This window comes from Hylobates moloch, unplaced genomic scaffold, assembly GCF_009828535.3.
Source record: "Hylobates moloch isolate HMO894 unplaced genomic scaffold, HMol_V3 SCAFFOLD_11, whole genome shotgun sequence".
In the NCBI taxonomy this organism is placed as follows: domain Eukaryota; kingdom Metazoa; phylum Chordata; class Mammalia; order Primates; family Hylobatidae; genus Hylobates; species Hylobates moloch.
The window spans coordinates 86,439,095-86,467,075 of NW_026652286.1; the positions used below are offsets into that span (position 1 = coordinate 86,439,095).

General features: G+C 47.0%; 1 protein-coding gene and 1 pseudogene across 4 annotated transcripts; one reads left to right on the forward strand and one right to left on the reverse strand.

The window, feature by feature from the left end:
* Positions 1-27,734, reverse strand: TMPRSS5 (transmembrane serine protease 5). 4 transcript variants are annotated; one of them, XM_058446867.1, is made up of 13 exons: positions 27,118-27,734; positions 12,504-12,606; positions 12,033-12,131; positions 11,411-11,533; positions 9,798-9,933; positions 9,373-9,486; positions 7,914-7,957; positions 6,996-7,158; positions 5,591-5,769; positions 3,347-3,445; positions 2,738-2,880; positions 2,272-2,424; positions 1-770 (listed from the first exon to the last, which is right to left on the reverse strand). In XM_058446867.1, exons 2-13 carry the CDS (start codon positions 12,598-12,600, stop codon positions 756-758), a joined length of 1,365 nt encoding a protein of 454 aa, XP_058302850.1. In that variant the 5' UTR covers positions 12,601-12,606; positions 27,118-27,734; the 3' UTR covers positions 1-755. The 4 variants fall into 4 exon arrangements, with proteins under 4 accessions (XP_058302850.1, XP_032023327.1, XP_058302851.1 ...); XM_032167436.2 differs by lacking the exon at positions 27,118-27,734 and adding an exon at positions 18,671-18,757; XM_058446868.1 differs by lacking the exons at positions 9,373-9,486; positions 27,118-27,734 and adding an exon at positions 18,671-18,743.
* On the forward strand, positions 23,719-24,915 carry LOC116476206 (peptide chain release factor 1-like, mitochondrial; annotated as a pseudogene).
* Positions 27,735-27,981: the final 247 nt, after the last annotated feature.

The following is a 27,981-nucleotide window of genomic DNA, read 5'->3' on the forward strand; positions in this document are numbered from 1 at the left end:
TCTTTGTGCGAGTGAGAGAGAGGGAGACAGAGAAAACTGGACCAAGACCATATATCACTTTAATAACAGAACTCCCTGGACCAGTTCACAGAACTGTCATTTAAAACCAACGTCCTAGACCAACTCCAACCTTCTTGTTTTCCAGTGCACCCACCCCATACAGGGCCAGCCAGAGCCAGGTAAGAACAGGAAGGGGAGTGGGGAGGGAGAGTGGAGAGGGTCCTGACTCCCGTAGGCTTCATCTGGGCTGGCCCAGACTTGACCCCATCTGCCCAGGAGCCTCTCAGCCATGGAGTCCTCTAGGGAGGCACTTAGCCCACCTGAGAGCACAGGGAAAAGGTGGGACTGGGGGCACCTCCCAGCACCCTCCCAAAAGACTCACACAGGGGCAGGGAGGGGAGAGGGCAGAAGGGCAGGCTTCCTGCTGCTTCCAGGAGCCTCTTCATCTCCAGCTCCTATCTCTCTCCTCCTCCCCCTCATCCCTCAGCAACCACAGCAAGCCCAACTGAGCCCCAGCCTCTCTTCTGTCATTGAGTCTCTAGTGAGAAAGAGGACTCTGAAATCAGGGCCCAAGAGGAGAGACCTGGCGGCTGGGTGGCTGGCCGGTGGGTGGTGACTGTTCCTCACGCACAGTAGTGGGAGGTCCATGCGTTGCACGTCGGAGGCTACTGCCTCTCCTCCATTAGTGGAGCTGCTGGAGGCCCCAGGAAGCATGAGGCAGTGGTGTGCAGTGAGACTGGGGGAAACAGCAGGACTCAGAGGACGAAGTCCTAGACCAAAAGGGGAAGGAACCGATTCACAGCATGGCTCTACACTAGCCAAGTGACTTTCATTTTAGTAAATCACTTAACCATGCAGGGCCTTGATTTTCACTCCTATCAAATGGGGCTAAAAATATCTGCTGCTCGAGATTTTTTGTGAGATTTCTATGAGAAGATTAATGCATACATTCCCTGTAAATTCCAAATGTATTATGTACCAACCCCCACCCCTGCCCAACCTTAGAGGAAGATGCTTTTCATGATCATCCCCTAAATTTGTAAAATACTTTATGTAAATAATGTTTGTTGTGTTTTGTTTTGTTTTGTTTTTGAGACAGAGTCCTGCTCTGTCGCCCAGCCTGGAGTGCAGTGGCACTATCTCAGCTCACTGGAACCTCCGCCTCCCAGGTTTAAGCGATTCTCCTGCCTCAACCTCCCAAGTAGCTGGGTGCGTGCCACCATGCCCAGCTAATTTTTGCATTTTTGGTATAGATGGGGTTTCACCATGTTGGCCAGGCTGGTCTCAAACTCCTGACCTCGTGATCCGCCCACCTCGGCCGCCCAAAGTGCTAGAATTACAGGCGTGAGCCACCCCACCCGACCAGTAATGTGTTTTTATACACATTATCTCACTTGGCCTTCCCATTGAACAGATGAAGGAGAGTGGCTTGCCCGGAGTCACACAATTTATGTAGATGCAGAACCCGAACTGCTAAATGCTGAGCTTTCTCCACAGTGCAGGGAATGTGACCACTAGTAACTGCCTTAGAGACCAGGGATGAATGATGGTAACAGATATACACATAAATAACACGATAGGCCGGGTGCGGTGGCTCACGCCTGTAATCCCAGCACTTTGGGAGGCCAAGGCTGGTGGATCACCTGAGCTCGGGAGTTTAAGACCAGCCTGACCAACATGGTGAAACCCATCTCTACTAAATACAAAAAATTAGCCAGTCGTGGTGGCGCATGCCTGTAATCCCAGCTACTTGGGAGGCTGAGGCAGGAGAATTGCTTGAACCCGGGAGGTAGAGGTTGCAGTGAGCTGAGATTGCGCCATTGTACTCCTGCCTGGGCAACAAGAGCAAAACTCCATCTCAAAAAAAAAAAACAAAAAACACTACAGATCACTCACTCTAAGCCTAGCACTGTGCTAGGCATTGTACGGGTCTTATTTAATAGCATATAACAATAGCATATAAGTAGCCATGATGGTTATTATCAGGAAATTAAGGTTTACCAAAGTTAGAAACTTGCCAAAGGTCGACACAGGAAATGGTAGATCTGGGATACAAATTCAGGCATACTCTTACCCAGTTCATCCTTAAATTGATAGAAATCCAATGGATTCAATGTTTAAGCTTCACTTCTTCCTCCACTCACTCTGGGGAACATGTCCTAGGCCCCTCCCCAGCCCCCCGCAGGGCCCGGGCCTAAGGGGTAAGGTTCCTTGCATTCTAGGGCAGGTCCTTTAGAAACCTCCCTGCCCTACTCCTGCCCCCACACTCACCCGAGCAGTGTCATGGATCCAGTCCAGAAACTCAGCTACCTTGGCGTAGACACCTGGGTGATTGGGCTCTGCACAGCCACGCCCCCAGCTGACCACCCCCACCAGGCGCCATGTGTCCCCATCTGGGCACACCAGGGGGCCCCCGCTATCTCCCTGAGGGATCCAGGCATGGAGACACAGAGAAACAGCCAGTTAGTTCTTCCTGATGGAGAGTACCACACCACTATGGCAAGTGGAATCTCCTTACTGGGCCCCTCCTGCTTCTAGCTGAGATACCTGCTGGCCTCACCCCTCCTTAAACCCTTAGCATGGGCTCCAGACTTGCCTAAGTGCCCTTCCTTCTAGAGAGGCTGTCTCACACCACCGACAAGCTCAGACCAGGGCAGGGGGCCAAGTCATAGCAAGCCCCCTTCCCTCCCACCCCCACCTCCACCCCCACCCTCACCCCAGACACCACAGGCCACACCTGGCATGCATCAGCCCTTCCGTCCAAGTAGCCAGCACAAAGCATGCGGGGGGTAAGGGCTCCACTGTACACGCAAGAGCTGTTGCAGAGCTGAGTGCTGAGCAGGGGCACCACCGTGTCCTGGAGCATATCTGAGCTGTAAGCTATGAGAGACACCGAGAAAAACTGTAGGGCACAAAGCAAGGCCCAGGCAGGCAGAACAGCAAGAGGGGAGGTAATTAAAAGTCCCAGAGACAGGGAGACCCAAAGAGGCGAGCCCAGGTTGGGAGCTGTGGACCCTGAGCAAGGAAGCAGTAGGCTATCAGACGTGGGGGCTGGGAGTGGGAAGAGGAGGAGGACTCACACATACACCAATTGTGAGACCATGGCGCTCATGGGACAAGGGGACGGGGAGTAAAAGGGTCTGGGTTTAGGGAAAACTTGCAGTAGACATTCTCCCCAGAAAGGCCCAAGCAGGGGAGACTGGAGCCCCCAGGCCTGGCCAAGGGTGATGCCAGGGAAAAACAGGGCTGGCACTGTCATGTGGCCGGGGGATGTGGCCTTGCCTCACCCTGTGAAGAATGCCTCCCACACCCGCTCCTGCACCGAGGGCCCAGGGAGCTGACTCACTATGGCTAGGGTCGGTGTGGCCCCAGCCAGACACCCAGCACTGCGAGCCCTTCGGAAAATGCTGCTCCTTGGCTGGCAGGCACACAGCGCCCACAGTGTCTGTAGAGAGGCACATGGTCCTGGTTCCCAGTCAGGCTTGGCTTCCCCCACTGCAGAGCCTGGGCGAAGGACCCAGGACTGCCAGGTCCTCCTCACCCCCCTTCTCAAACAGTCCTGGTTTCTGGGTTCCACCAGCCAGGCCTCCTAGATGGCTATGCAAGTGGGGCACTGTCCCATCTTTGGGGTCCCCTGTCACAGAGGACAGCATGCAGACTGCAGTGTGCATGGAGCCCCCTAGGGGTGCACAGGGCCCATGCTGCCCCCCTCCCCACACCTGGGGATGGAGTGGGGGTGAAAATTCTTTCAGGCCATGGGTACCCAACTTCTAATGAGGACAGTGTTTCCAAAAACATGTGGCATATCCAATGGGTGCAGCCATGCATGATTTTAGGTAGTACATAGGCACGCCATTGAGTAAAGCATTCACTTGGGGAGAGTGACAGGTCCTTTTCAATTCTCTTTCAGTCCCTCTAACCACCTCACAGAGAGAGACTTCGTTTGGTGCTGGTCTGTGCCTTTCTTACTGCCCGCTATCTTCCCACCAAACAGGAGACAGCACGCCCAGGTGCAGCAACTTCTGCAGCAGACTCGGCTACCTATAACTTCCACACTGATTTCTTTTCATGCTGCATATTTTTGTGGTTAGTATCTATTTATTATAAGTAACATAGGTTCTCTAGTTAGGTAAGTAATATAGGTTCTCTAGCTAGAGATACTAATTATTATCTATTTACTCTACCTATTTTGTATATTTAAATAGTAAATATGCTATTTACTTACTATGCTATATAGTAAATATACTATTTATTATAACTAAATAAGTATGTTTAAAAGAGAAATACTACTACAGTAGATACCAATGTAGTATGTACTACTTAGATACTAATATAGTAGTATTTTTCTTTTAAATATACTTATTTCGGTCAACTAAGAAAGTTTTCTTTCCTTTTCTTTTTTTTTTTTTTGAGACGGAATCTTGCTTTGTCACCCAGGCTGGAGTGCAGTGGCACGATCTCAGTTCACTGCAATCTCTGCCTCCCAGGTTCAAGTGATCCTCCTGCCTCAGCCTCCTGAGTAGCTGGGACTACAGGCATGAGCTACCACGCCCAACTCATTTTTGTATTTTTGGTAGAGACGGGGTTTCACCATGTTGGCCAGGCTGGCCTTGAACTCCTGACCTCAAGTGATCTGCCCACCTCGCCCTCCTAAAGTGCTGGGATTACAGGCATGAGCTGCCACGCCCAGCCTTAGAAATATTATCTGTTGAACGATAGTTCACGTATGTGATAAAATTTGCGAAATGTGTATGGCAATGACTGTTATTTGGGAAACTTAAGGCTACAGGTGATGACGGGATGGAGGAGTGTTACATATATGTGAATGTATATGTGTGTGTACAGTGTACATGTTTGTGTGTGTGGTGTGTGTGCGCAAGTGTGTTCATGTGAGCACGTATGTGTGAGCATGTGTGAATGCTCGTGTGTGAGTCTATGTGCATGTGACTGTGTGAGTGCATGTGTGTGTGTGTTCATAGGTGAATGCCCACATGCACATGTGTGTTGGGGAGAGAGAGTGGTTGCTGGTATGGCTCCAGCCTGGGCTCACCTTCTAGGGCAGGTGCAGCAGCAGGAGGAGCCCTGGCATCAGGCTTAGGAACTGTTTGCCACATGACCTTGAAGAGAGTTGCTTCCCTCCCGACACTGCAGTGCTCTTGTCTGTATCTACCTGTTTCATCTACCTATCAGGGTTGTTACAAGGACTGAAAGAGAAGATATTTGAAAAAATGTATCTCATAAACTGTAACATGGCACCAAATGGCTAGGACCTGAGGCTAGCCTGGGGACAGGGGTGGAGCAGCCTATTGGTGGATGGGGCAGCTGCTTCGGACCTCAAGGCAAAGCCCACCTGCAGCTCAGCCATGAAAAGGGTCTGAACCTCTTTTCCCAAAAGAGCCTGTACAAGAGTTGATAACAATTTCAGAACCAGGTGATGCCAAAATTCACTACAGTCCCAAAATAAATAGAATGTTTTAAGGTTTACGGTGTTCAGAGGAAACTTCAGAAATCAGCTCACCACTCTCCCACCCAGCCCCCGCCCTCTCTCACCATAGTCTCCAGCCTGCCCACCCTCAAGCCAGTGCCTCACCTGAGAAGTTGAGAGGGGTCCGGAGCCTCAGGAGGGCGACGTCGTAGTCATGATTCTGGGCACTGTAGAGGGGGTGTGGGATAATCCTCTCCACCACAGCCCCTTGATAGGGCCTGACGGCACGGTGGCTGACCAGCCCCGCATGAACCCGCCAGCTGGACAGGTGGGCCAGCCTGAAACTGCACACAGGGGCCCTGCTGAGCGGGGAAGGAAGGGGCAGAAGAGGTGTTCCTAAGCGAGGTAGCAGGTGGAGGAAGCTGGCCAGAGCAGCCATTGGTGGGGGGGCCGTCAGCAGGTGGTAAGCTCCCAGACCCCACGGACTATGCCTCTTACTATCACCCCAGCAGCCGGCAAGACACTGGGCATGCAGTAGGTGCTTAATAAATGCTCCAGGACTGATGGGTAGAGAAGACTATGGGTCATCTGCAACCATCACTCCCTCTTTCCTGCATAACTTCCCTCCAAGTTTTATAACAAACACATAGAGGGCCTTGTGTCGGAAAAACTTCTCCTGGTCCTATCTCTCAACTTACTGTGTGTGATCATGAGAGAGGCACTTCTCCCTCCCAGCCTCAGTAAAATGCGGATTACACTCTCTGCCCTGTTCGGCATCCAGAGAAGATCAAAGAGCTCATTCACTCATCATTCATTCATTCCTCCAAGTCACATTTATTAAGCACCTATTATATTCCAGGGACTGTTCTAGACCCTGGGGACACAGCAGCGGATAAATCTACAAAGAGATTTAGTGGTAAATAAGACTGAGAGTCCCTGCTCCTGCAGAGCTTCCCATCTAAAGGGGAAGAAACATATTAACCAAATAGTTACATGGAAAATGATTGAGCCAAAGATAAGCCTGAAGAAACACAGGGTGCTGTGAATGTGAAAGTATTTTTAACACTTAAAAGCTGATGAGGCCAGGCACGGTGGCTCACGCCTGTTATCCCAGCACTTTGGGAGGCCGAGGCAGGCAGATCACCTGAGGTCAGGAGTTCGAGACCAGTCTGGCCAACATGGCGAAAACCCCATCTCTACTAAAAATACAAAAAATTAGCTGAGCATGGTGGTGCCCAGCTGAGGCACAAGAATCGCTTGAACCCAGGAGGTGAAAGTTGCAGTGAGCCAAGATTGCGCCACTGCACTCCAGCCTGGGCAACAAAGTGAGACTCCGTCTCAAAAAAAAAAAAAAACTGATGAATATAAAGAACAAATCTTCATATTATTACTGTTCTTTGTGCAGATCTGTTCTTGATACTGAATGGGAGAACTTCACAAACACCAGTCTTACCCTTTTGGAGCAAAAAGCTGGAGACAGTTGGACATGAACATTTGATACAGGACATACCAACAGCCAAAAAGAAAGGGCAACTGAGGCTCTCTGTCCTCAGCAGCCGCAGAGACTTGCCTGTGCATACAATGTGCAGCAGTCACCACCCAGTGTGGCGCTAGCACAGAGCCCCCACACGTGTGCCGGAAGCCCAAGGCCACGCTGGCCTGCCACGGCCAGCGCCCAGGAGCCACGGACTGCCCACCAACTATCCGGGAAGCCAGGGGCCTCGCTCCACACTCTGCCAACAGAGATGGGTGAGATAGAAAGAGAGAGAGAGGTGAGTGTCAGCATGGTCCTAACTCTCAGGGAGTGTGGCCCAGTGCCAAGCCCCAGAGAGCCAGTGTGGACAGCTCTCCTTTCTTATTCCTGGTCCTAAGTATGGGGGATGGGAAGGTAGAAGTGTTGATTTCACCCCTGCCTGCCCCATCCAGCTGTGGGCCCGCTGAGAGCAGAAACTGTATCTGCACTAATGGAGCCCCAGTATCTAACAGAATGCCCGTCCTGTAGTAAAGGTCGAAGTGTTGGTGTGTGGAAGGATGTGTGAATGGACAGAAGAAGAAACAGGTAGATGAACGGGAAGACCAATGAAAGGAACTCCACAGATTGCTTCCCGTTTGGTACCTGACTCACCATCTGCCCTTAGTTTCCTGAAGCTGCTAACAGGTCACTCAATAGCCAATAATAATTTCACCTCTGGGGCTCTCCAGAAGGTAGAGTTGGTGTCAGAGGCCAAGGAAGAGAGTGGCAGGTAGTGAAGGAGGGAGATCATCAGCCCAGATCTGTGGCTGGTGAGGGACATGATGGAGGCTTAGAAAGGGTTCTGCTGGGGCAGAACAGCAACTGCAAGAAGGGGCCTGGCAGGCAGATGGGCAGGTGGGCAAGAACCCTACCCCAGGCCCAGCAGAGCCTCACCATAGGGCTCTTCCACACTTGAGGCAGGGGGAACACCCCTTCCTCTCACCACCACCTCCCCTGGACCAAGATATGACTCACCAGAGCACCTGAGGGAAACAACTCGACCAGAAGTGCAGTTGTTCCTGCAAAACAGAGGTACCAACAAGAAGCTGGGCAGGGGCTGCCCTGCAGCCACACACATCCAAGGACGTGAAGAATGGGGGAGGCTGGTGGGGGTGGTGGATAGTTCTTAAGGCTGTCATGTAGCCACAGCCTGAAGAATACCACCATTTCCTTCCTGTCCCCACCCAAACACTCAGACCCCTCCTCATCACTGGTCCCCAGGACAGGAGCATACCTCCTGCCTAGTCTCCCAGAGGGCAACAGAAGGACTTCACGGTCCTTGCAGATCAACTGGGACATAGCGTGTTTACAGATGAGAAAGCCACACTGTTCCCACTAAGTGTCCTGAATGAATACACACTCAATGAATGAATGAATGGATAGGTGAGTGTGTGCGTGACTAGGGTTCTTCACCCCATGCGCCTTCCTAGGTGTGCTGTATTCTCCACCCTGGTCCCTCTGCCTGGGCCTTGCATATTCATATTCTTGCTCTCCTCTTTCCCCTCTTCTCTCTTAGCTCTTAGTTCCTTTTTTGACCAAAACTCTCTTCTCTTTCTTTACTCACCTCTTGCCCCTGGCAGTCCAATGTCTAGACCCTCTTAGTTTCTCCTAGTTTCCCAAATCCACAGCCCTCCTGGCTCTCCTGGAGGAGTCAGCCCCACCCCTACTTCCATTTTCCCATTCAGGTATCCAAGACAAGAGCCCAGTCAGAACCTTCCCAACTCCAGCCACATTCCTGAGCACAGGAGCTGGAGAGGAGGGGCCTGAAGGAACAGTTCAAATTGGTAATGTGGTAATGGGGGTGCCCACCTTTCTATCCCAGGAGGCTGATAGGCACCTTGAGGAAGCCTAGGAAGGCACAAAGACCCTCTCTGCTTGTGCCCCAATCATACCAGACCATCCCCAGGATCTGGGGAAGGGGCTGCTCCATTCCACAGCCCTCTTCTCTAGGAGACTCTCCAGACTACAAGCAACTCTTAGCCAGAGCAACTCAACCATCTCTCTCCTGAAATAATCTGAGTTATCCAAATAATGAGTGGCAGGATTCAGAGAGCACTTAGCTTGGAGACAGGAGCCTGGTTTCAAGGCTTGACTTGACTGCTTATTACGTATGTGACCTTGGACAAGACTCTTTAAACTTATTAAGCCTCAGTTTCCTAACCTGTAAAATGGCAACGAGTACCATTTCACATCTTGTGACAATAATAACCAACCCTACATTTCTTGTGAAGGGCAAATAGCAGACGTGAAGTGGTGACAGACAGGGCTAACGTGAACTGAGTTTGTAATTTCTAACTAGGAAATGTTCCTCTTTGTCCTCCTATCTTAGACCACCAGTGTCCTCACCACCGGTATCCCAAGAAAGGAGATTTTTGCTGGACTGACCACCAGGAAGTAAGGGACCCCACTCACCTAACAGCCTCAGTAGTCCTACCTGGGCTGCCACGCCTCCTCCAGGAAGCCTCCCAGTCCAGGAGATAGCTGAGCAAACTCCTGGGAACTGGTGAGTTTGATGTCAGTGAGGTTTACTCCCTTGTGGTGAGTGAGTCTTGGCAGAAGAAGGGAATAGAACAGGAGGAAATCATAACTGGAATGTGTACGAGATATAATACTAGTATAGTGACCGCAAGACTGTGATAATGACTACTGCTGGGATTTATGCTTGTTAAAAAGCAGTAATACTCCAAACAGAAAAATGGGCTGGGGCACCATTGTGCCCAGAGGCCAGAAGATGGCCAAAAAGACCTCTTGACATTTCCTGAGCACATTGACCAGTGATGGGCAGATAGAGGTCTCCAACTCCCATCCCACGCCAGCCAGGCCTCCCCCTTCACAGGACCCACATCTAACTCCTGTTACCTGAGATGCCCAAGGCTCCAGCAGATCTGCAGCCCCAGGGCGGGGCTCCAGCCCTCATGGCAGACCAGGAGCCAGCATGGCCGATCCCTCACTTGCACTTCCAGCAAGAAGTCTTCACTGTTTATTCTGAAAGATACTGAAATCACAGCACGAAAACCACATGGGAGAGGATGGTAGTAGGGTGGGACAGGAAGATCTGGACCCAGGACTCTGTAGTACTTGAAGAGGCCTTAATGACAGCATCTGGGTCACCTAGTGCCAAGTTCCCTGCTCCCCGGGGAGTGAGACCAGTCCCAAGAGCAGTATCACCCCTATTGGTAGAGCATTTCAGTTTTCTATTTTAACCAAGTGCTTTTAAGTGTGGTCTACCACTCATTGTCACAGCAGCCCTGTGCAATGAGTACTGCCATCCTCTCCATTCTGCAGAAGGAGAACTAAGGCATGGAGTTTAAGCAACTTCCCCAAGATCACAGGGTCAGGAAATGATGGATCCAGGACTTAAATCCAGGTCTTCTGATTTCAAATCTTGTGATAATAATAGTTACCGGTTGTTGAGTATATGCTTTTTCCAGGCTGTTATGGACTGACCCGTGTCCCCGCCCCCAAACACACACACACACACAAATTCATATGTTAAAGCCCCAACCCTCAATGTGACTATTTGGAGACAGGGCCTTTAAGAAGGTGACTAAGGTTAAATGAGGTCACGAGGATGACGCCCTGATCCAGTAGAGCCAATGTCCTTATAAGAAGAGGAAGAGAGCTCCCTCTCTCCTCAAGAGCAGAGGAAAGGCCCGGGGAGGACACAGGCAGAAGACAGCCATCTACAATCCAGGAAAAGAGCTCTCTCCTGAAACTGAATTCCACAGCACCTTGATCTTGGACTTCTAGCCACCAGAATGGTGAGAAAATAAATGTGGTTTAAACCACCCGGTCTGTGGTACTTAGTCACAGCAAACCAAACAGACTACTACACAAGCTCTGTGCTAATGTCTTTTCTTAGATTAATTTGTCTTATCCTTAAAAAATTTATGCAGTAAATATTTGTATTTCCATTTTATGGAGAAGGGAACAGAAGCAACAAGAAGTAATGTGCCCAAAGTCACACAGTCAAAGACAGACTCCAACCTTATTCTAATGAGGTTATTCTAAGCCCCAGCCTCTAGACAGCATTGTACCTTCTGATCCCCAACTCTTACCTGGAGGGGAGGGGACAATCAGGAGAGGGAGAGTGGGGATGAGGTGGGCTGATGTTCCCAGGTCCCTAGGTGGCCCTGCTGGTCACACATGGGCTCCCACACACACATCTGATCCCTCCTTCCCCACGTCCCTGGCTCACTCTGCCCCAAATGGCAAGTTTCCGTCCCTCCTGCCAGCCTAGTCTCCGGACCTTGCCCCAGCTAGAGATCAGGACAGTCCTCAGGGAATGCTGAAAGCCCCAAATCAGAGATCACCTCTGCAAGGTGACATCTTGTCACCACCCTCACACTAGAGAAGGGAAACACATATGGTTGGCAGTGAACAGATGGCCCTTCAGTGTCGGTTCTCTTGCCCCCAGCTGTGACAGGTCCCTGCTGGGGAGGGAGGCCCATAGCCTTAGGGGTGCAGCCCACCTGTTTTGGGAAGTGCAGGGAGCAGAGCTTCCTCACCGCTGGCCTCTGAGCAGCTCAAAGTTATCTCCTCATCCTGCAAGGTCCCGGAAATGGGCTGAGAGGCAGCAGGACACAGATACAGCACTTAGAGAAGAACAAAGAGAAAGGGTCTGATTTCCAAAGGAGAGGGTCAAGGTGCTGACCTCCTCATCAGCCACCTTGCTCTCAGGCAGCTCCCCAACCAACCTGCTGAGGAGGGGCATAGCGCTCCATCTCTCTCGGCCTCAGCCTCTATCTCTGCCTTTTTGACTCTCCTTTTCTCTCTCTCTCTCTGTCTCTCTCTGTCTCTGTCTCACTCTCTCTATCTGTCTCTCAGTATGTCTCTGTCTCTGTGTGTGTTCTCTCTGTGTCTCTCTCACTGGGAAAGATTTCCAGAAAAAGTCTGACTAAGACCTCCTTGGATCATACACTGTTCTTCTTTATGTAGAGCCTAGATCCCTCCTGCTGTAATTTCACCCTTTCTCCCCTTGTCTGCACAGAGTAGTTGAGGAAGACACTTGTCCCATTTACCTTTAACACCTGCTCAGCACCTGCTTCTCCCTTCCAACCTCCCCCACACCAGAGAAGGGCCCCCAGCACTGACCTAGGAGCCATGAGCCAACACCCGCACTGGCCAGCAGCCCCAGGGCTCCCAGCACTGCACAGCCACGTCGCATGGAACGCCAGCACACCGCCTGAGAAACTGTGGGAAAGGGCAGAGGGGTATCTGGGTCCCCTGCTCCTGCCAGCCTGCCTTACTTCACCCTAAGTCACCACCATGGGGCTAGGCACCCACAGAGCTCCAACAGGACACCTCCTTCTGCCCCATCAGCCCAGATTAGGGAGGGGGTGGGGGCAGGGGAGGATGTAGAGGGCCTGATCACTGAAGCCCACAAATCCCACTCAATCCCTAAAGTGGGAAATGGGGAGCAGAAGCAGTTCTGGGGATGAAGAGTGAGACAGCCTCTCACCATCAATCATGTGGGGCTGACCCCAAGGAGGATCTGGGGAATGTAGGATGATTGCCCTCCACTGTCCCCACCCTGTCATTCCCCTATGGCCCAGTCTGGCCTACTGGGATGCTGCTGGTCTCCAGGCTCTGCTCTGAAGATCCCAGGTCCTGGGCCCTCTTCTGCATACTGGGCCTCCACAGGGGGTTGGTCATCCAGCATCAGGCTCTGGGGAAACAAGGGCCAGACACCCAGGATCCCCACATCAAGGACTGCTGAGAGAAGTCACAGCCCAGTCCAAGTCCCCATTCTTTAACCCCAGTCGTGATTCCATTGCCACTTGTAAACCTCTACTCATCTTGGAGACTCCCTGTATATTCCCACAAATACCTTGCCAGTCTCCCCTGTGTCCTCCTGCGGCCCCTAACCCCACTGACCTTACTCTCACATGGCCAGTAGCAAATACTTGAATGCAGATTTGGCCCACTCCAAAGCCCACACTCCTAGCCACTCCTTCATCTTCCATAAACATTGAAGGCATCTGCTAAAGTCCCTCAACACCCTCCTTCAGCTTCAAGATCCCACCCTTCTTCATTCTCTCCTATATCAGAGGAAGAAGTGCCCCTCCACAATGCACCCACCCACCCACTCATTCATTCCATAGATATTTGGTCCAAGTGCACAGGTCACTATAGGGGACACTATAGGGAGTTCAGAATAAACCAACGTGGACCACCCCCCACTCTGACTGTGTCAAAGAACCTGTAGTCTGGTCCTGAAGATAAGTCATGTAAAGCACAATATGTTAAGTGACAGAAGGAAAGTTCAGCTAAACTACCTGATATGGTTTAGCTGTGTTCCCACCCAAAATCTCATCTTGAACTGTAATCCAAATTGTAATCCCCATGTGTTGGGGTAGGGACCTCGTGGGAGGTGATTAAATCATGGGGGTGGTTCCCAAATGTTGTTCTCATGATAGTGAGTGAGTTCTCACGAGATCTGATGGTTTTATATGGGGCTTTTTCCCTCTCCACTCTGCACTTCTCTCTCCTGCCACCATGTGAAGAAGGACATGTTTGCTTCCCCTTCTGCCATGATTGTAAGTTTCCTGAGGCCTCCCAGCCATGAGGAACTATGAGTCAATTAAACCTCTTTGCTTTATAAATTACTCAGTCTCGTAGTAATTCTTTATAGCAGTGTGAGAACAAACTAATACAGTAAATTGGTGCTGCTGTAAAGATACCTAAATATGTGGAAGTGACTTTGGAACTGGGTAACAGGTAGAGGTTGGAATAGTTTGGAGGGTTCAGAAGAAGACAGGAAGATGTGGGAAAGTTTAGAACTTCCTAGAGACTTGTTAAATGGTTTTGACCAAAATACTGATAGTGATATGGACAATGAAGTCCAGGCTGAGATGGTCTCAGATGGAGGTGAGGAACGTCTTGGAAACTGAAGGAAAGGTGACTCTTGCTATGCTTTAGCAAAAAACTAGAAGCATTTTGCCCCTGCCCTAGAGACCTATGGAACTTTGGTGGTTTTTTTTTGGTGGGGGGGCGGTGTTTTGTTCAACTTTATTGACCCATAATGCACATTCAAAATATTACATTTTAGGTTCTCAGATCAAAACTTTGACAAAGGTATACACCCACATGACCAACACAGTCAAAATATAGGACATGAAGGTCACCTCAGAAATTTTCCTTCTGCATTTTTGCAGTTAACTCCTCCCCAACCCACAGCCCTGGAAAATCACTGTTCTGTTTCTCTCACTGTATATTAGAGTTCCCTTTTTTATAGTTTCATATAAATGAAACCATGTGACATATAGTCTTTCTTTTTTTTTATTTTTTTATTTTACTTTAACTTCCAGGATATATGCGCAGAACTTGCAGGTTTGTTACATAGGCATACATGTGCCATGGTGGTTTGCTGCACCCATCAACCCGTCATCTAGGTTTTAAGCCCCGTATGCATTAGGTAATTGTCCTAATGCTCTCCCTCCTCTTGTCCTCTGCCCCCAGTCAGGCCCCGGGGTGTGTTGTTCCTTTCCCCGTGTCCATGTATTCTCACTGTTCAACTCCCACTTATGAGTGAGAAGATGTGGTGTTTGGTTTTCTGTTCCTGTGTTAGTTTGCTGAGAATAATGGCTTCCAGCTTCATCCATGTCCCTGCAGAGGACATGATCTCATTCTTTTTTATGGCTGCATAGTATGCCATGGTGTATATGTGCCACATTTTCTTTATCCAATCTATCATTGATGGGCATTTGAGTTGGTTCCAAGTCTTTGCTATTGTAAATAGTGCTGCAATAAACATATGTGTGCATGTGTCTTTACAGTAAGATGATTTATAATCCTTTCAGTATATACCCAGTAATGGGATTGCTGGGTCAAATGGTATTTCTGGTTCTAGATCCTTGAGGAATCGCCACACTGTCATGAGATCTGTGGATCTTTGGACTTGAGAGAGATGATTTAGGGTATCTGGCAGAAGAAATTTCTAAGGAGCAAAGTGTTCAAGAGGAAACACAGCATAAATTTTGGAAAATTTGTAGCCTGATGATGTGACAGAAAAGAAAACCCATTTTCTGAGGAGAAATTCAAGCCTGCTGCAAACATTTGCATAAGTAATGAAGAGCTAAATGTTAATCACCAAGACAATGGGGAAAATATCTCCAGGGCATGTCAGAGACCTGCAGAGCAGTCCCTTCCGTTACAGGACCAGAGGCCCAGGAGAGAAAAATGGTTTTGTGGGCCAGGCCAGGACCCCCTGTTCTGTGTAGCCTGGGACATGGCACTGTGTGTCCCAGCTGCATCAGCTCCAGCCATGGTTAAAAGGGGACAAGGTACAGCTCAGGTCATTGCTTCAGAGGGTGCAAGCCCAAGCCTTGGCAGCCTCCTTGTGGTGTTGAGCCTGCGGGTGCACAGAAGTCAATAACTGAGGTTTGAAAACCTCCACCTAGATTTCAGAGGATGTATGGAAACACCTGGATGCCCTTGCAGACGTTTGCTACAGGGGTGGAGCCCTCATGGAGATCCTCTGATAGGGCAGTATGGAAGGGAAATGTAGGGTTGGAGCCCCCACACAGAGTTCCCACTGGGGCACTGCCTAGTGGAGCTGTGAAAAGAAGACAAACATCCTCCAGACCCCAGAATGGTAGATCCACCAACAGCTTGAACTGTAAGCCTGGAAAAGCTGCAGCCCATGAAAGCAGCCAGGAGTGGGGCTGTGCCCTGCAAAGCCACAAGGGCAGAGCTGCCCAAGGCCATGGGAGCCCACCTCTTGCATCAGCATGACCTGGATATAAGGCATGTAGTCAAAAGAGATCATTTTGGAACTTTAAGGTTTAACGGCTGCCCTATTGGATTTCAGACGTGCATGGGGACTGTAACCTCTTCGTTTTGACCAATTTCTCCCACTTGGAATAGGTGTATTTACACAATGCCTGTATCCCATTGTATCTGGGAAGTAACTAACTTGCTTTTGATTTTACAGGCTCATAGGCAGAAGAGACTTGCCTTGTCTCAAATGAGACTTTGGACTTGGACTTTTGGGTTAATGCTGGAATAAGACTTTGGGGGACTGTTGGAAAGGCATGATTGTGTTTTGAAATGAGGACATGAGATTTGGGAGGGACCAGGATAGAATGATATGATTTGGCTGTCCCCTCACCCAAAATCTCATTTTGAATGTAATTTTGAATTGTAATGACCACGCACTGGGGGAGGGACCTCATAGTAGGTGATTGGATCATGGGGGCAGTTCCCCTGTGCTGTTCTCATGATAGTGAGTGAGTTTTCACAAGATTTGATGGTTTTATAAGGGGCTTTCCCCCTTTACTGTGCACTTCTTTCTCCTGCCACCATGTGAAGAAGAGTGCGTTTGCTTCCCCTTCTACCATGATTGTAAGTTTCCTGAGGCTTCCCCAGCCATGCAGAACTATGAGTCAATTAAACCTCTTTCCTTTACAAATTACCCAGTCTCAGGCAGTTCTTCATAGCAGTGTGAGAACAGACTAATACACTACCATCATCATTCAAAAGAATAAGAGCTTACTTCTCATTGAGGTGATCACAGAAGGCTTCCTAGAAAAAGCAGCCTCTGAGACAGGCCCACAGGGATGAAGAGGGTTTAAGCTGATATAATGGGGATTGGGCAGTCCAGACAAAAAGGATTGAATAAGCAAAGGCATGGGGATAAGAAAGCATAGAGCAGAGTAAGTCATATGTGTGCCTGAAGTTCATGAGCCATGAAGAGGAGTAATGAAAATAAGATCTTAAAAAAAACACCAGACAGTTCAAAGCTAAGTCTGCAACCCACTATGTGAACTTGGACAAAACTCAGGCCATCTCTTCAAATTTCAGTTTTCTCATTTGTAAAATAAGAGTAATAACTCCTACTTCCCAAGGAATAATCTCCCTCTTCAAGTATCTTGTCTCTCTCTGTTATTCTCCATGCCAAAAAGTCAGAGTAATCTTTCTAAAAGGCAAATATGAGCATGTGAGCCCCATCTCTACCCCACGAGTCTTTGTGGCCTTCAGGATCAAACCAGAACTCCATGGCATGGCTCACAAAGTCCTCTATGATCTCGCCTTGCCTCACTTCTCCATCCTCACTGCCAGCACTTGCTCCCTCCACAGCAAAATTTGGAGTCACACTGACATGCATGCCATACCTCAGTGCCTTCAGGCACTCCCACAACAGAGAGACTTTGCACCTGCTCTCCCCTTTCCCATGTAACTGACTCCGACTGACCCTTCAAGACTCAGCACAGACGTCACTTCTCCAGGAAGCTTCCTTCTATGCATACAGCACCTGTTGGGCCCTATATTGTGCTCATTTACTTCCTTCTTTCTCCTTTCTCACTGGTTTTTGCATCCCAGGGCTAAGCACAGGGCCTGGCACAAAGTGGGAATTCAGTTAAAGTACATTAAAGGAGGGAAGGAAAGAAGGGAGGGGGGAGGGAGAGACAGAGGGAGGTACAAATAAGATAACGTGAATTAAAATGGCTTTAAAAATTGTAAAGCCCAATACAAATGTTAAGTATAAAAATATTAATAGAACTACACCTAAGCTGTGGAAACTTCCCCCTAAAATTTATAATCCAGTAGGGTAGATAAGATCTCTCAAAACTGAAGCAACTCCTGTTTCCCCTGCAGACTGCTGTCTCCCCTGCATCTTTCCCTGTCAACACATAGGGTTGTACCCAATGAGGATAAAAGCCTGAAATGCTGACTGCAGGAAAGCATTGGCTTAAATGTGATTTTCATGTGTCACATGAAATGTTCTTTTCACACCAAAACCTCCCCAGTCATGCCTTCGTACTCCACTGAACTGTCTTCCTAACCCTCCGGCAGGAGGAAGGAAAGACTTTGTCAGACTCACCTAGGTCAGTCACCTCCAAATTGCCCCGAAAATCATTCCACTGGACCCAGAGCACCCATGCCAGTTCAGCTCACAGACAGGGCAGCAGCCCCAACATTTTGCCTATAGAAAGAGGTACCAGCCCCACCTCCCTATTCCCTACATCAGCCACAGCCCAGGACCTATAGGACTGGACCTCCCAAGAGCTGCAGGCCTTGCTTTTCCAGGAGAAACAGAGGTCATGGTTTGTATCAAACCACACACATTCTTTCTTGTGCCTAGAGATGAGACTCACAGGACACAGGCAGTGAGGCTGGAGGACAGCAGGCTTGGGAGAGCCAGTCAAGCACCATAAGATAGTAGAGAAGCAGCAACAGAAGGTGAGGTTTGGATTTCTTTTCTGGGGTTGTGTGATTGCTCTTGAGCTGATGTCCCTCTGAGTGGAGAGGCAGACCTGATCTAGAGAGAATTCCAGAGCATGGCCAGTCTTTTCTTCTGCCTCAGTACCAAGGAGGCTTGGCTTTAAACCCAGCCTCTGAACAAACTGGCCTCACCTCATGTACTGCTCCAACTCAAAATTCAACTGCCCAAGCTCATGTGCTAGCCTAGAAAAAAAATGGCCTTTAAAATTATAGGACTCCTTGCTCCTCTTTTTGAGTGGAAGTTCAATGTAATAATGATTTGTTGAGCACCGCATATGTGCAAAGCACTTGATAGATCTAAGAGGGACAAAAGAGGATAGTAAAAGGCAGTCCCTGGGGAGGAAACAGGAAATTGGCCACACGGGGCCCCTGCTAGGATTCAGCCCCTGTACCAGAGCTGCCTCAGGACGCTCTTTCCACCAGCCTAGAATCCCAAGGGCAGAGGAGGGAGAGAGGAAGAAAGAGAGAGAGGCCACAGCAGGGATGGCACAGAGGCATAGCCTTACCATAGGGGTCAGTGGCACTGTTGTAAAGCCTCAGGGTTTACTAGGCAGCGTTCTGCTCCTGTTCTCAGGCCAGCATTGATTAAAGCTAGCCCAGCAAGCTTGGTTGGAAGATGAGGTCTCCCTGGTTCACACATGGCCCCTCCCTGTATCCCTACTCCAACACTCACACAGACACGTGCCACAGAGACAATGAACTCTGCTCAGGACCCATGAATAGGCCCCTTGTTGCAGGAAAGGGAGACAAGGGCTGGGCTGGGCTAGGCAACCCCAGCCCCTCCTATCTGCTAACTGGAAACTCAGAAACAGAGGAAAAGGTTATGGGGAGGAGGGGAGGCCAACTACTGTTGCTTAGCAACAAGGTCCCTTGTGCCAAAAAGTGTGCCCCATGCATGCATGCTGGCAGAATTCTCCCTTCCTGCTGACAGAGCTGTATTGGAGAGACCGATATTAGCATTTGTTGAAACATTTCTGAGCCCTCTGGATTTTATCTCACCTCCATGTGGGTTGGCTCTTCTAGCAGTCTGGGGCTGTCCCCATGTTGGAATTGTTGGGGTGATGATGGAAGACCTTTGTCACCCCTTGCCCAAGGGCCACATCTGTCACCCCAGTGCCAGGGAAGTGGGCCTCTACCCCTGTCTGCCCTGGGAGCCAGTTGCAGCAGGAGCCCTCAGTGCTATCTTGTTTCAAAGCACAAGGTGATCCAGCTGAGCCCACACGGGGCTAAACACACCTGGGAGCAGTCACATCTCTTTAGACAAGGAGGCAGAATAGGTCCTAGGGAAGGTAAACGCAGATGGGGCTTCCTTTCCTCCAATTGGCTGCTCAAAAACCCCTCAGATGGGACAGTTAAGAATATAGGATTTAGAGTCAGGCCTTCATCCAACCTCAGTTCTCCCACTTCCCTTACTCAGCCTCACCTGTAAAGTGAGGATAATAGTACCTACCTCATAGGGTTGATGTCAGAATTCATTGAGATATTGCCCATAAAGCCCATAACCTGGTGTCTAGCACAGACTGTATTCAGCAAACAGTAGCTGCTATTATTGTTGTTGTTGTTGCTGAATGTCACCCACACAGGATTTAACTTTTTGCTCCCTATTTTCCTTATACACTGTATTAGTCAATTCTTGCACTGCTATAAATAAATACCTAAGACTGGATAATTTCAAGAGAAAAGAAGTTTAATTGACTCACGGTTCCACAGGCTGTACAGGAAGCACAGTGACTTCTGCTTCTGGGAAGACCTCAGGAAGTTTCCAATTATAGTGAAAGACAAAGGGGGAGCAAGGCCTCTAACATGGCAGGAGCAAGAGCAAGAGAGAGAAGGGGGAGGTGCCACACACTTTTAAACAACCAGATCTCATGAGAACTCTATCACAAGAATAGCACCAAGTGGATGATGAATCATGAAGGTTTCTTGATCATGAAGGATCCACTCCCATGATCAAATCACCTCCTATCAGGGGCCACTTTTAACATTGAGGATTATAATTTGACATGAGATTTGGGTTGGGACACAGATCCAAACCCTATCATACACTCAGTGTGTCAACTCTGAACTTATGGTCATCACACCAGAGCACACATAAGACAATGAAGAGACAGAGGTCAGCTGTGAATTACAGAAGGAGAAGGAGAGAAATGGCGGCTGGAACTCAGATGCCCTTGGCTAGGTTCTGAGGTCTCCCAGGACAATACTCTTCAGACTACAAACCTGAGTATCTACTGTGTGTCAGAAACTAGCCTGGGCATGGGGGATGAACAAGTCACAGACTGGGTGCTTACAGACTGGAAAAAGGGATAGAAACAGATGTAAGCAATTGTTATTATGAAACGTGAAATAACAAAGGCATAAACCCAGAGGTATAGGAGAATAGAGGAATAGCTGCACTGAGGATACAAAGAAGAGGGCTTTGCAATGGAGGAGACATTTGAATTGAGTTTTGAGAAGTGACAAAGCAATCACAAAGAAGGGTATTTAAAATATACTGCAGGTAATGTCAATGAAAATGGTAGGAGTAAAATTCTCTGAAAATTCCCTCCTCCCTAAAAGCAATGAGAAAAATGGCAAAAAATGGTGAGAATCAATTTTTTCAGAACTCTGGAAATCAATCAAAAGTTTATAGCAATCTGGGAAGTCTTCATTCAAGGAAAAAATGACATAATTTTAGTAAGAAGAGTGAGCCTTGTGGCATTTTAACTTGCTCCAATTCCATCCCCCTCACCCCAACTCTGCAGTAGCCTTGAAAACCAACAAACCACAATCACCACGGAAACCAGCAGCCTGGCAGCTACAAGAAGGGGTAGAATAGCCTCGGAGTTCCTTCAAAGCCTCAATCCCAGAGATTTGTAATTATTTGACCTGTCTAGTGGTTCCCTGGAAGATACCATTTGCAAGAATGTCTTTATTTCACCTGTCTCAAAGCTTGCCTGGAGCGAACAGCTTTTTCCTTAAGGGTATTTGTTGAAAACAACTAGAGACAATTGTTGGACTTTGTGACTGCCTAAAACAATGGATAACAGTTGAGGCAAAAAAAAATAATAATAATAAGCTAACCAAAAATCTTAAAAAGAAAATCTGGGGGAATAAAATATCTAGAAAGGGCCTTGAAAGGCTCTGAAATATCCCAAGGAATATAGAAAGCCATATGTATGCACAGGAGGGTGCACATGCCCAGGGCTGTGCACATGTGCAGGAAAAAACTAAGGAAGGTCCTGAGCTCTCACCCTGGGCTAAGCTTAAGGCTCTGCACAAGCAGCAAGGCTAAGGTGGAGTTGTCAATGTCCTGTCTGAGAGTTGAAGGCATGTCCCAACATACCCACAGAGCCACTCTGCAAAAACAAGGTGACTTATTGGTTCCAAGCATCAAGGCACTCTCTGTCTAATTATTAGCTGAACACTAAGCAGAGATTTCAGTGGCCACACATGACAAAAAATACAGACTTTGCAGAATTAGCTCAGAAAAGTCACTAAACACACAAAGAAGCAACATCAACAACAACAAACCCTGAGGAAGGGAGAGAATCTTATTTCCAAAGTTGCTGTATTATATTATGTTATTTAAAATGCAGTTTTCAATAAGAAATTATGAGGCACACAAAGAAACAAGAAAGTAAGGCACATACACAGGGGGGAAAAATAATTGATAAAAACTGTCCCTGAGGAAGCCCATATATTGAACTTATAAAATGAAAACTTTAAATTGGCTATTCTATATACATTCAAAGAACTAAAGAAAACCATATCCAAAGAACTAGAAAAAGGTATGAGAATAATATCTTATCAGGTAATGAATATCAACAAGGGGATAGAAATCATATATTTTTTTAAAGAACCAAATATAAATTCTGGAGTTGAATAGTATGATAGCTGAAATGAAAAATTTACTAGAGGGGCTCAACAGCAGATCTGAGCAGGCAGAAGAAAGAATCTGTAAATTAAAGATGTGTAAATTGATATTATACAGTCTAAGGGATAGAAAGGAAAAAAGAATGGAGAAAAATGAACAAAGGTTCAGAGACATTTGAGATAACATCAAAAATATATATATTGTGTGTGTGTGTGTGTGTGTGTGTGTGTGTGTATAATGAGAATCCAATAAAGAGGAGAGAGGAAGCAGAAATAATATTTGAAAAAATAATGACCAAAAACTTTCCAAATTTGATGAAAAATATTAATCTGCACATGGAAAAAAAACTCAATAAACTCCAAATAGGATACATCAAAGAGATCCACATGTAAACACATCATAATCGAATTGTTTAAGGCCAAAGACAAGAAAGATTCTTGGAAGCAGCATGAGGAAAGCAACTTATCACATACAAAGGGATCTTCAATCAACAGTTTAACAGTTAAGAGTTGGCTTCTCATCAGAAACCATGGAAGCCAGAATGGCATATTCAAATTCCTTAAAGAAAAAGATTGTCAACCAAAATTCTGCATCTAGCAAAACTATCCTTCAAAAGTGAAAAAGCAATTTAGATAATCTCAGATAGACAAAAACTAAGAGAATTCATTGCTAGCAAACCTGTCCTACAAGAAATACAGTCATATGCCACATGACAGTCAACAATGTACCACATATTCAACAGTGGTCCCACAGGATTATAATGAAGCTTTCATACTGTATTTTTAATATATCTTTTCTATGTTTAGATACATAAATACTTAGTATTGTGTTACAATTGCCTTCAGTATTCAGTATGGTAATATGCTATCCAGGTTTGTAACCTCAGAGCAATAGGCTATGCCACATTGCCTAGGTGTGTAGTAGGCTATACCATCTAGGTTTGTGCAAGTACACTCTATTTCATACAATGACAAAATCACCTAACAACACAGTTCTCAGAATGTATCTCCATCATTAAGTGATGCATGACTATACTAAAGGGAGTCCTTTAGGCTGAAATAAAAAGATATAAGACAGTAACTTGAATCCATATTAAGAAATAAAAAATGCTAGTAAAGGAAAGTATATAGGTAAACATAAAAGACAGTATAAAGGCATTTTTTTTTGTTTGTAATTCTTTTTGTTCTCCCATCTGACTTTAAAGACAATTGCATAAAGCCATAATTATAAATCTGTATTGATGGGTATACGGTGCAAAAATATATAATTTGTATGACAATACAGCACAGAGTAAGAAAAGAATGGAAGTAATAAGAGCATAGATTTTTATACTATTAAAATTAAATTGGTATTAATCTGAATAGATTGTTATAATTTAAAATATTAATTGAAATTATCAGGCTACTAAGAAAATAACCTTTAAAATGTATATAGTAAAAGAAATGACAGAGGAGTTAAAAGGGAACACTAGAAAATAACTGTTTAACACAAGGCAGAAATGAAACAAAAACATATAAGACATATAAAAAACAAATAGCAAAATAGTAGACATAAATCCTACCTTATCTGTAGTTACACTAAATGTAAATAGATGAAACTCTTCAATTAAAAGGTAGAAATTGGCAGAATGAATTTTTAAAGCTATGATCAAGCTATATGCTATATATAAGAGACACATTTTAGTTTTAAAGACAAAATATGTTGAAGGTAAAGGGTGGAAAAAGAGGTTCCATGTACACAGAAACCAAAAGAGAGCTGGAATAACTATCATAATATCAGACAAAATAGACTTTAAGACAAAAATCATTGTGAGAGACAAAGTAGGACATTTTATAATGATAAAAGAGTTAATCCTGCCAGGCACGTTGGCACACACCTGTAATCCCAGCACTTTGGAGGGCTGAGGTGGGTAGATCACTTGAGGTCAGGAGTTCGAGAGCAGCCTGACCAATATGATGAAACCCCTTCTCTACTAAATATACAAAAATTAGCCAGGTATGGTGGCACGTGCCTGTAATCCCAGCTACTCAGGAGGCTGAGGTGGGAGAATCACTTGAGCCCAGGAGGCGGAGTTTGCAGTGGGCTGAGATTGCGCCACTATACTCCATGCTGGGTGACAGAGATAGACTCCATCTTGAAAAAAAAAAAAAAGAAGAGCTGTTTTCTGTGGGGCACTGCCTAGTGGCTCTGGCCCCACAGGGCCATTGACCCAGCCTGCTGGTCCCTGAGCTCCGGTGGCCCATCACTGGAGGAGCTGTTCGCCCAGGGAGGGCCCTTGTGGACCTTCCTCAAGCTCCAGGCGGGGTCTGAGGCCCATTTGAAGGTCAGGAGGCCCGAGTTAGCGGTGGTGGTCAAACTGCGGAAGGAGAAGGAGCAGAGGCTGCAGGAGACCGAGCACTTGCTGCACCATGAGAATGAAGATTTAAGGAAACTTGCAGAGAATGAAATAACTTTGTGTCAAAAAGAATAACTCAGCTGAAGCATCAGAAGAAACAGATGAAAATTATTTGATCCTGGAAGTAACTGCAGGAGTTGGAGGTCAGGAGGCAATGCTGTTTACTTCAGAGATATTTGATATGTATCAGCAATATGCTGCATTTAAAAGATGGCATTTTGAAACCCTGGAATATTTTCCAAGTGAAATAGGTGGCCATAGACATGCATCTGCCAGCATTGGGGGTTCAGAAGCCTACAGGCACATGAAATTTGAAGGAGGTGTGCACAGAGTACAAAGAGTGCCAAAGACAGAAAAGCAAAGCTGCATCCAAGCACCATGACAGTAGCAATATTACCCCAGCCTACTGAGATTAATTAATTGAATTGATCCCTTTACCATTATGTAATGGCCTTCTTTGTCTCTTTTGATCTTTGTTGGTTTAAAGTCTGTTTTATCAGAGACTAGGATTGCAAACCCTGCTTTTTTTTGCTTTCCATTTGCTTGGTAGATCTTCCTCCATCCGTTTATTTTGAGCCTATGTGTGTCTCTGCATGTGAGATGGGTTTCCTGAATACAGTACAGTGATGGGTCTTGACTCTTTATCCAATTTGCCAGTCTGTGTCTTTTAATTGGAGCATTTAGCCCATTTACATTTAAGGTCAATATTGTTATGTGTGAATTTGATCCTGTCATTATGATGTTAGCTGGTTATTTTGCCCGTTAGTTGAGGCAGTTTCTTCCTAGCCTTGATGGTCTTTGGCATGTTTTTGCAGTGGCTGGTACCGGTTGTTCCTTTCCATGTTTAGTGCTTCCTTCAGGAGCTTTTGTAAGGCAGGCCTGGTGGGGACAAAATCTCTCAGCATTTGCTTGTCTGTAAAGGATTTTATTTCTCCTTCACTTATGAAGCTTAGTTTGGCTGGATATGAAATTCTGGGTTGAAAATTCTTTTCTTTAAGAATGTTGAATATTGGCCCCCACTCTCTTCTGGCTTGTAGAGTTTCTGTCGAGAGATAGAGGTTACTTTGTGGGTAACCTGACCTTTCTCTCTGGCTGCCCTTAACATTTTTTCCTTCATTTCAACCTTGGTGAATCTGACAGTTATGTGTCTTGGGGTTGCTCTTCTTGAGGAGTATGTTTGTGGTGTTCTCTGCATTTCCTAAATTTGAATGTTGGCCTGCCTTGCTAGGTTGGGGAAGTTCTCCTGGATGATATCCTGAAGAGTGTTTTCCAACTTGGTTCCATTCTCCCCGTCACTTTCAGCTACACCAATCAAATATAGATTTTGTCTTTTCACATAGTCCCATATTTCTTGGAGGATTTGTTCATTTTTTTTTTACTCTTTTTTCTCTAAACTTCTCTTCTCATTTTATTTCATTAATTTGATCTTCAATAACTGATACCCTTTCTTCCACTTGATCGAATCAGCTATTGAAGCTTGTGCATGCGTCATGTAGTTCTTGTGCCATGGTTTTCAGCTCCATCAGGTCATTTAAGATCTTCTCTACACTGTTTATTCTAGTTAGCCATTCGTCTAATCTTTTTACAAGGTTTTTAGCTTCCTTGCGATGGGTTAGAACATCCTCCTTTAGCTCAGAGAAGTTTGTTATTACCAACCTTCTGAAGCCTATTTCTGTCAGCTCGTCATTCTCCATCCAGCTTTGTTCTGTTGCTGGCGAGGATGTGCAATCCTTTGGAGTGGAAGAGGTGCTCTGGTTTTTAGAATTTTCAGCTTTTCTGCTCTGGTTTCTCCCCATCTTTGTGGTTTTATCTACCTTTGGTCTTTGATGTTGGTGACCTACAGATGGGGTTTTGTGTGGATGTCCTTTTTGTTGATGTTGATGCTATGCCTTTCTGTTTGTTAGTTTTCCTTCTAACAGTTAGGTCCCTCAGCTGCAGGTCTGTTGGAGTTTGCTGGAGGTCCACTCCAGACCCTGTTTGCCTGGGTATCACCAGCAGAGGCGGAAGAACAGCAAATATTGCTACCTGATCCTTCCTCTGAAAGCTTCATCCCAGAGGGGCACTTGCCTGTAGGAGGTATCAGTCAGGCCCTACTGGGAGTTGTCTCTCAGGCTACACGGGCCTAAGGAGGCAGTCTGTCCTTTCTCAGAGCTCAAATGCTGTGCTGGGAGAACCACTGCTCTCTTCAGAGCTGTCAGACAGGGATGTTTAAGTCTGCAGAAGTTTCTGCTGCCTTTTGTTCAGCTATGCCCTGCCACCAGAGGTGGCGTCTACAGAGGCAGCAGGCCTTGGTGAGCTGTGGTGGGCTCCGCCCAGTTCGAGCTTCCCTGGCCACTTTGTTTACCTACTCAAGCCTCAGCAATGGCAGATGCCCCTCCCCCTGCCAGACTGCTGCCTCGCAGGTCAATCTCAGACTGCTGTTCTTGCAGTGAGCAAGGCTCTGTGGGCATATGACCCACTGAGTCAGGCATGGGATATAATCTTCTGGTGTGCCGTTTGCTAAGATCATTGGAAAAGCGCAGTATTTGGGCAGGACTGTCCCGTTTTTCCAGGTACAGTCTGTCACAGCTTCCCTTGGCTAGGAAAGGGAAATCCCCTGACCCCTTGTGCTTCTTAGGTAAGGCGATGCCCTGCCCTGCTTTGGCTCCCCCTCCATGGGCTGCACCCACTGTCCAACCAGTCCCAATGAGATGAACCAGTACCTCAGTTGGAAATGCAGAAATCACCCATCTTCTGCGTCAATCACACTGGGAGCTGCAGACCGGAGCTGTTCCTATTCAGCCATCTTGGAATGGAGAAAGAATATAGAAGCTTAGTTCTTGACCAGTTTGGTCCTCTGTCTGCCCCTTTCATCTAGATTCTCCCTCAAGAAGGCTGGTAGTGGCTTGGGTGCTTAGTGGGGAGATCTCATATCACTTTTATGCAAGTCTTGGCAGCCAGCATCCTCCCTAACTCAGCTCCTAGCTCTGGCCATTCTCGTCACCATCAGGCTGGCTGTGACTTAATCATTCTGGAGGAGGCTGTATTCAAACCTTTGGTTTCTAGTATAACATAAGTTATCCTAGAATAGGCCCTATTAAACCCCTTGGTTTCTAGGTTTCTAAGGATAATATAGCAATTTTTATGTAGATTCTAATTTCTATTAACCTGGGTAATGAAAATGGAAAGGGGTCACTAAAGACTCCAAAATAATGATTAAAACAAAGTACAGCCAACTATCAATTATCCAAAGATGAACTAAAACATGGAAAATATGAATACACTGTAGTCCCTACTCTCAAAGGAGTTTATAAACCAGTTGAGATGACAAACAAATACACCAACGGGAGTGACCTGAGAGGATAGGTGGTAAAAGTAGATAGTGTGGGCTCAAATAGAATCAGCAGCCCTGAGTTCCACAGTGTCATGCTGAGGTCATGGTTTACAGTGACCATATTGAAACCCTAACCCTGGGAATAGCGCATGGTAGCATCTGCAGGCTGACAGTACCTAACCAGGCCCTGAAGGAGTGGCTCAGAAGTCAGGTTCTGCTGGAGGGACAGGGTTTGGAAAGGACTGGCAGAGGA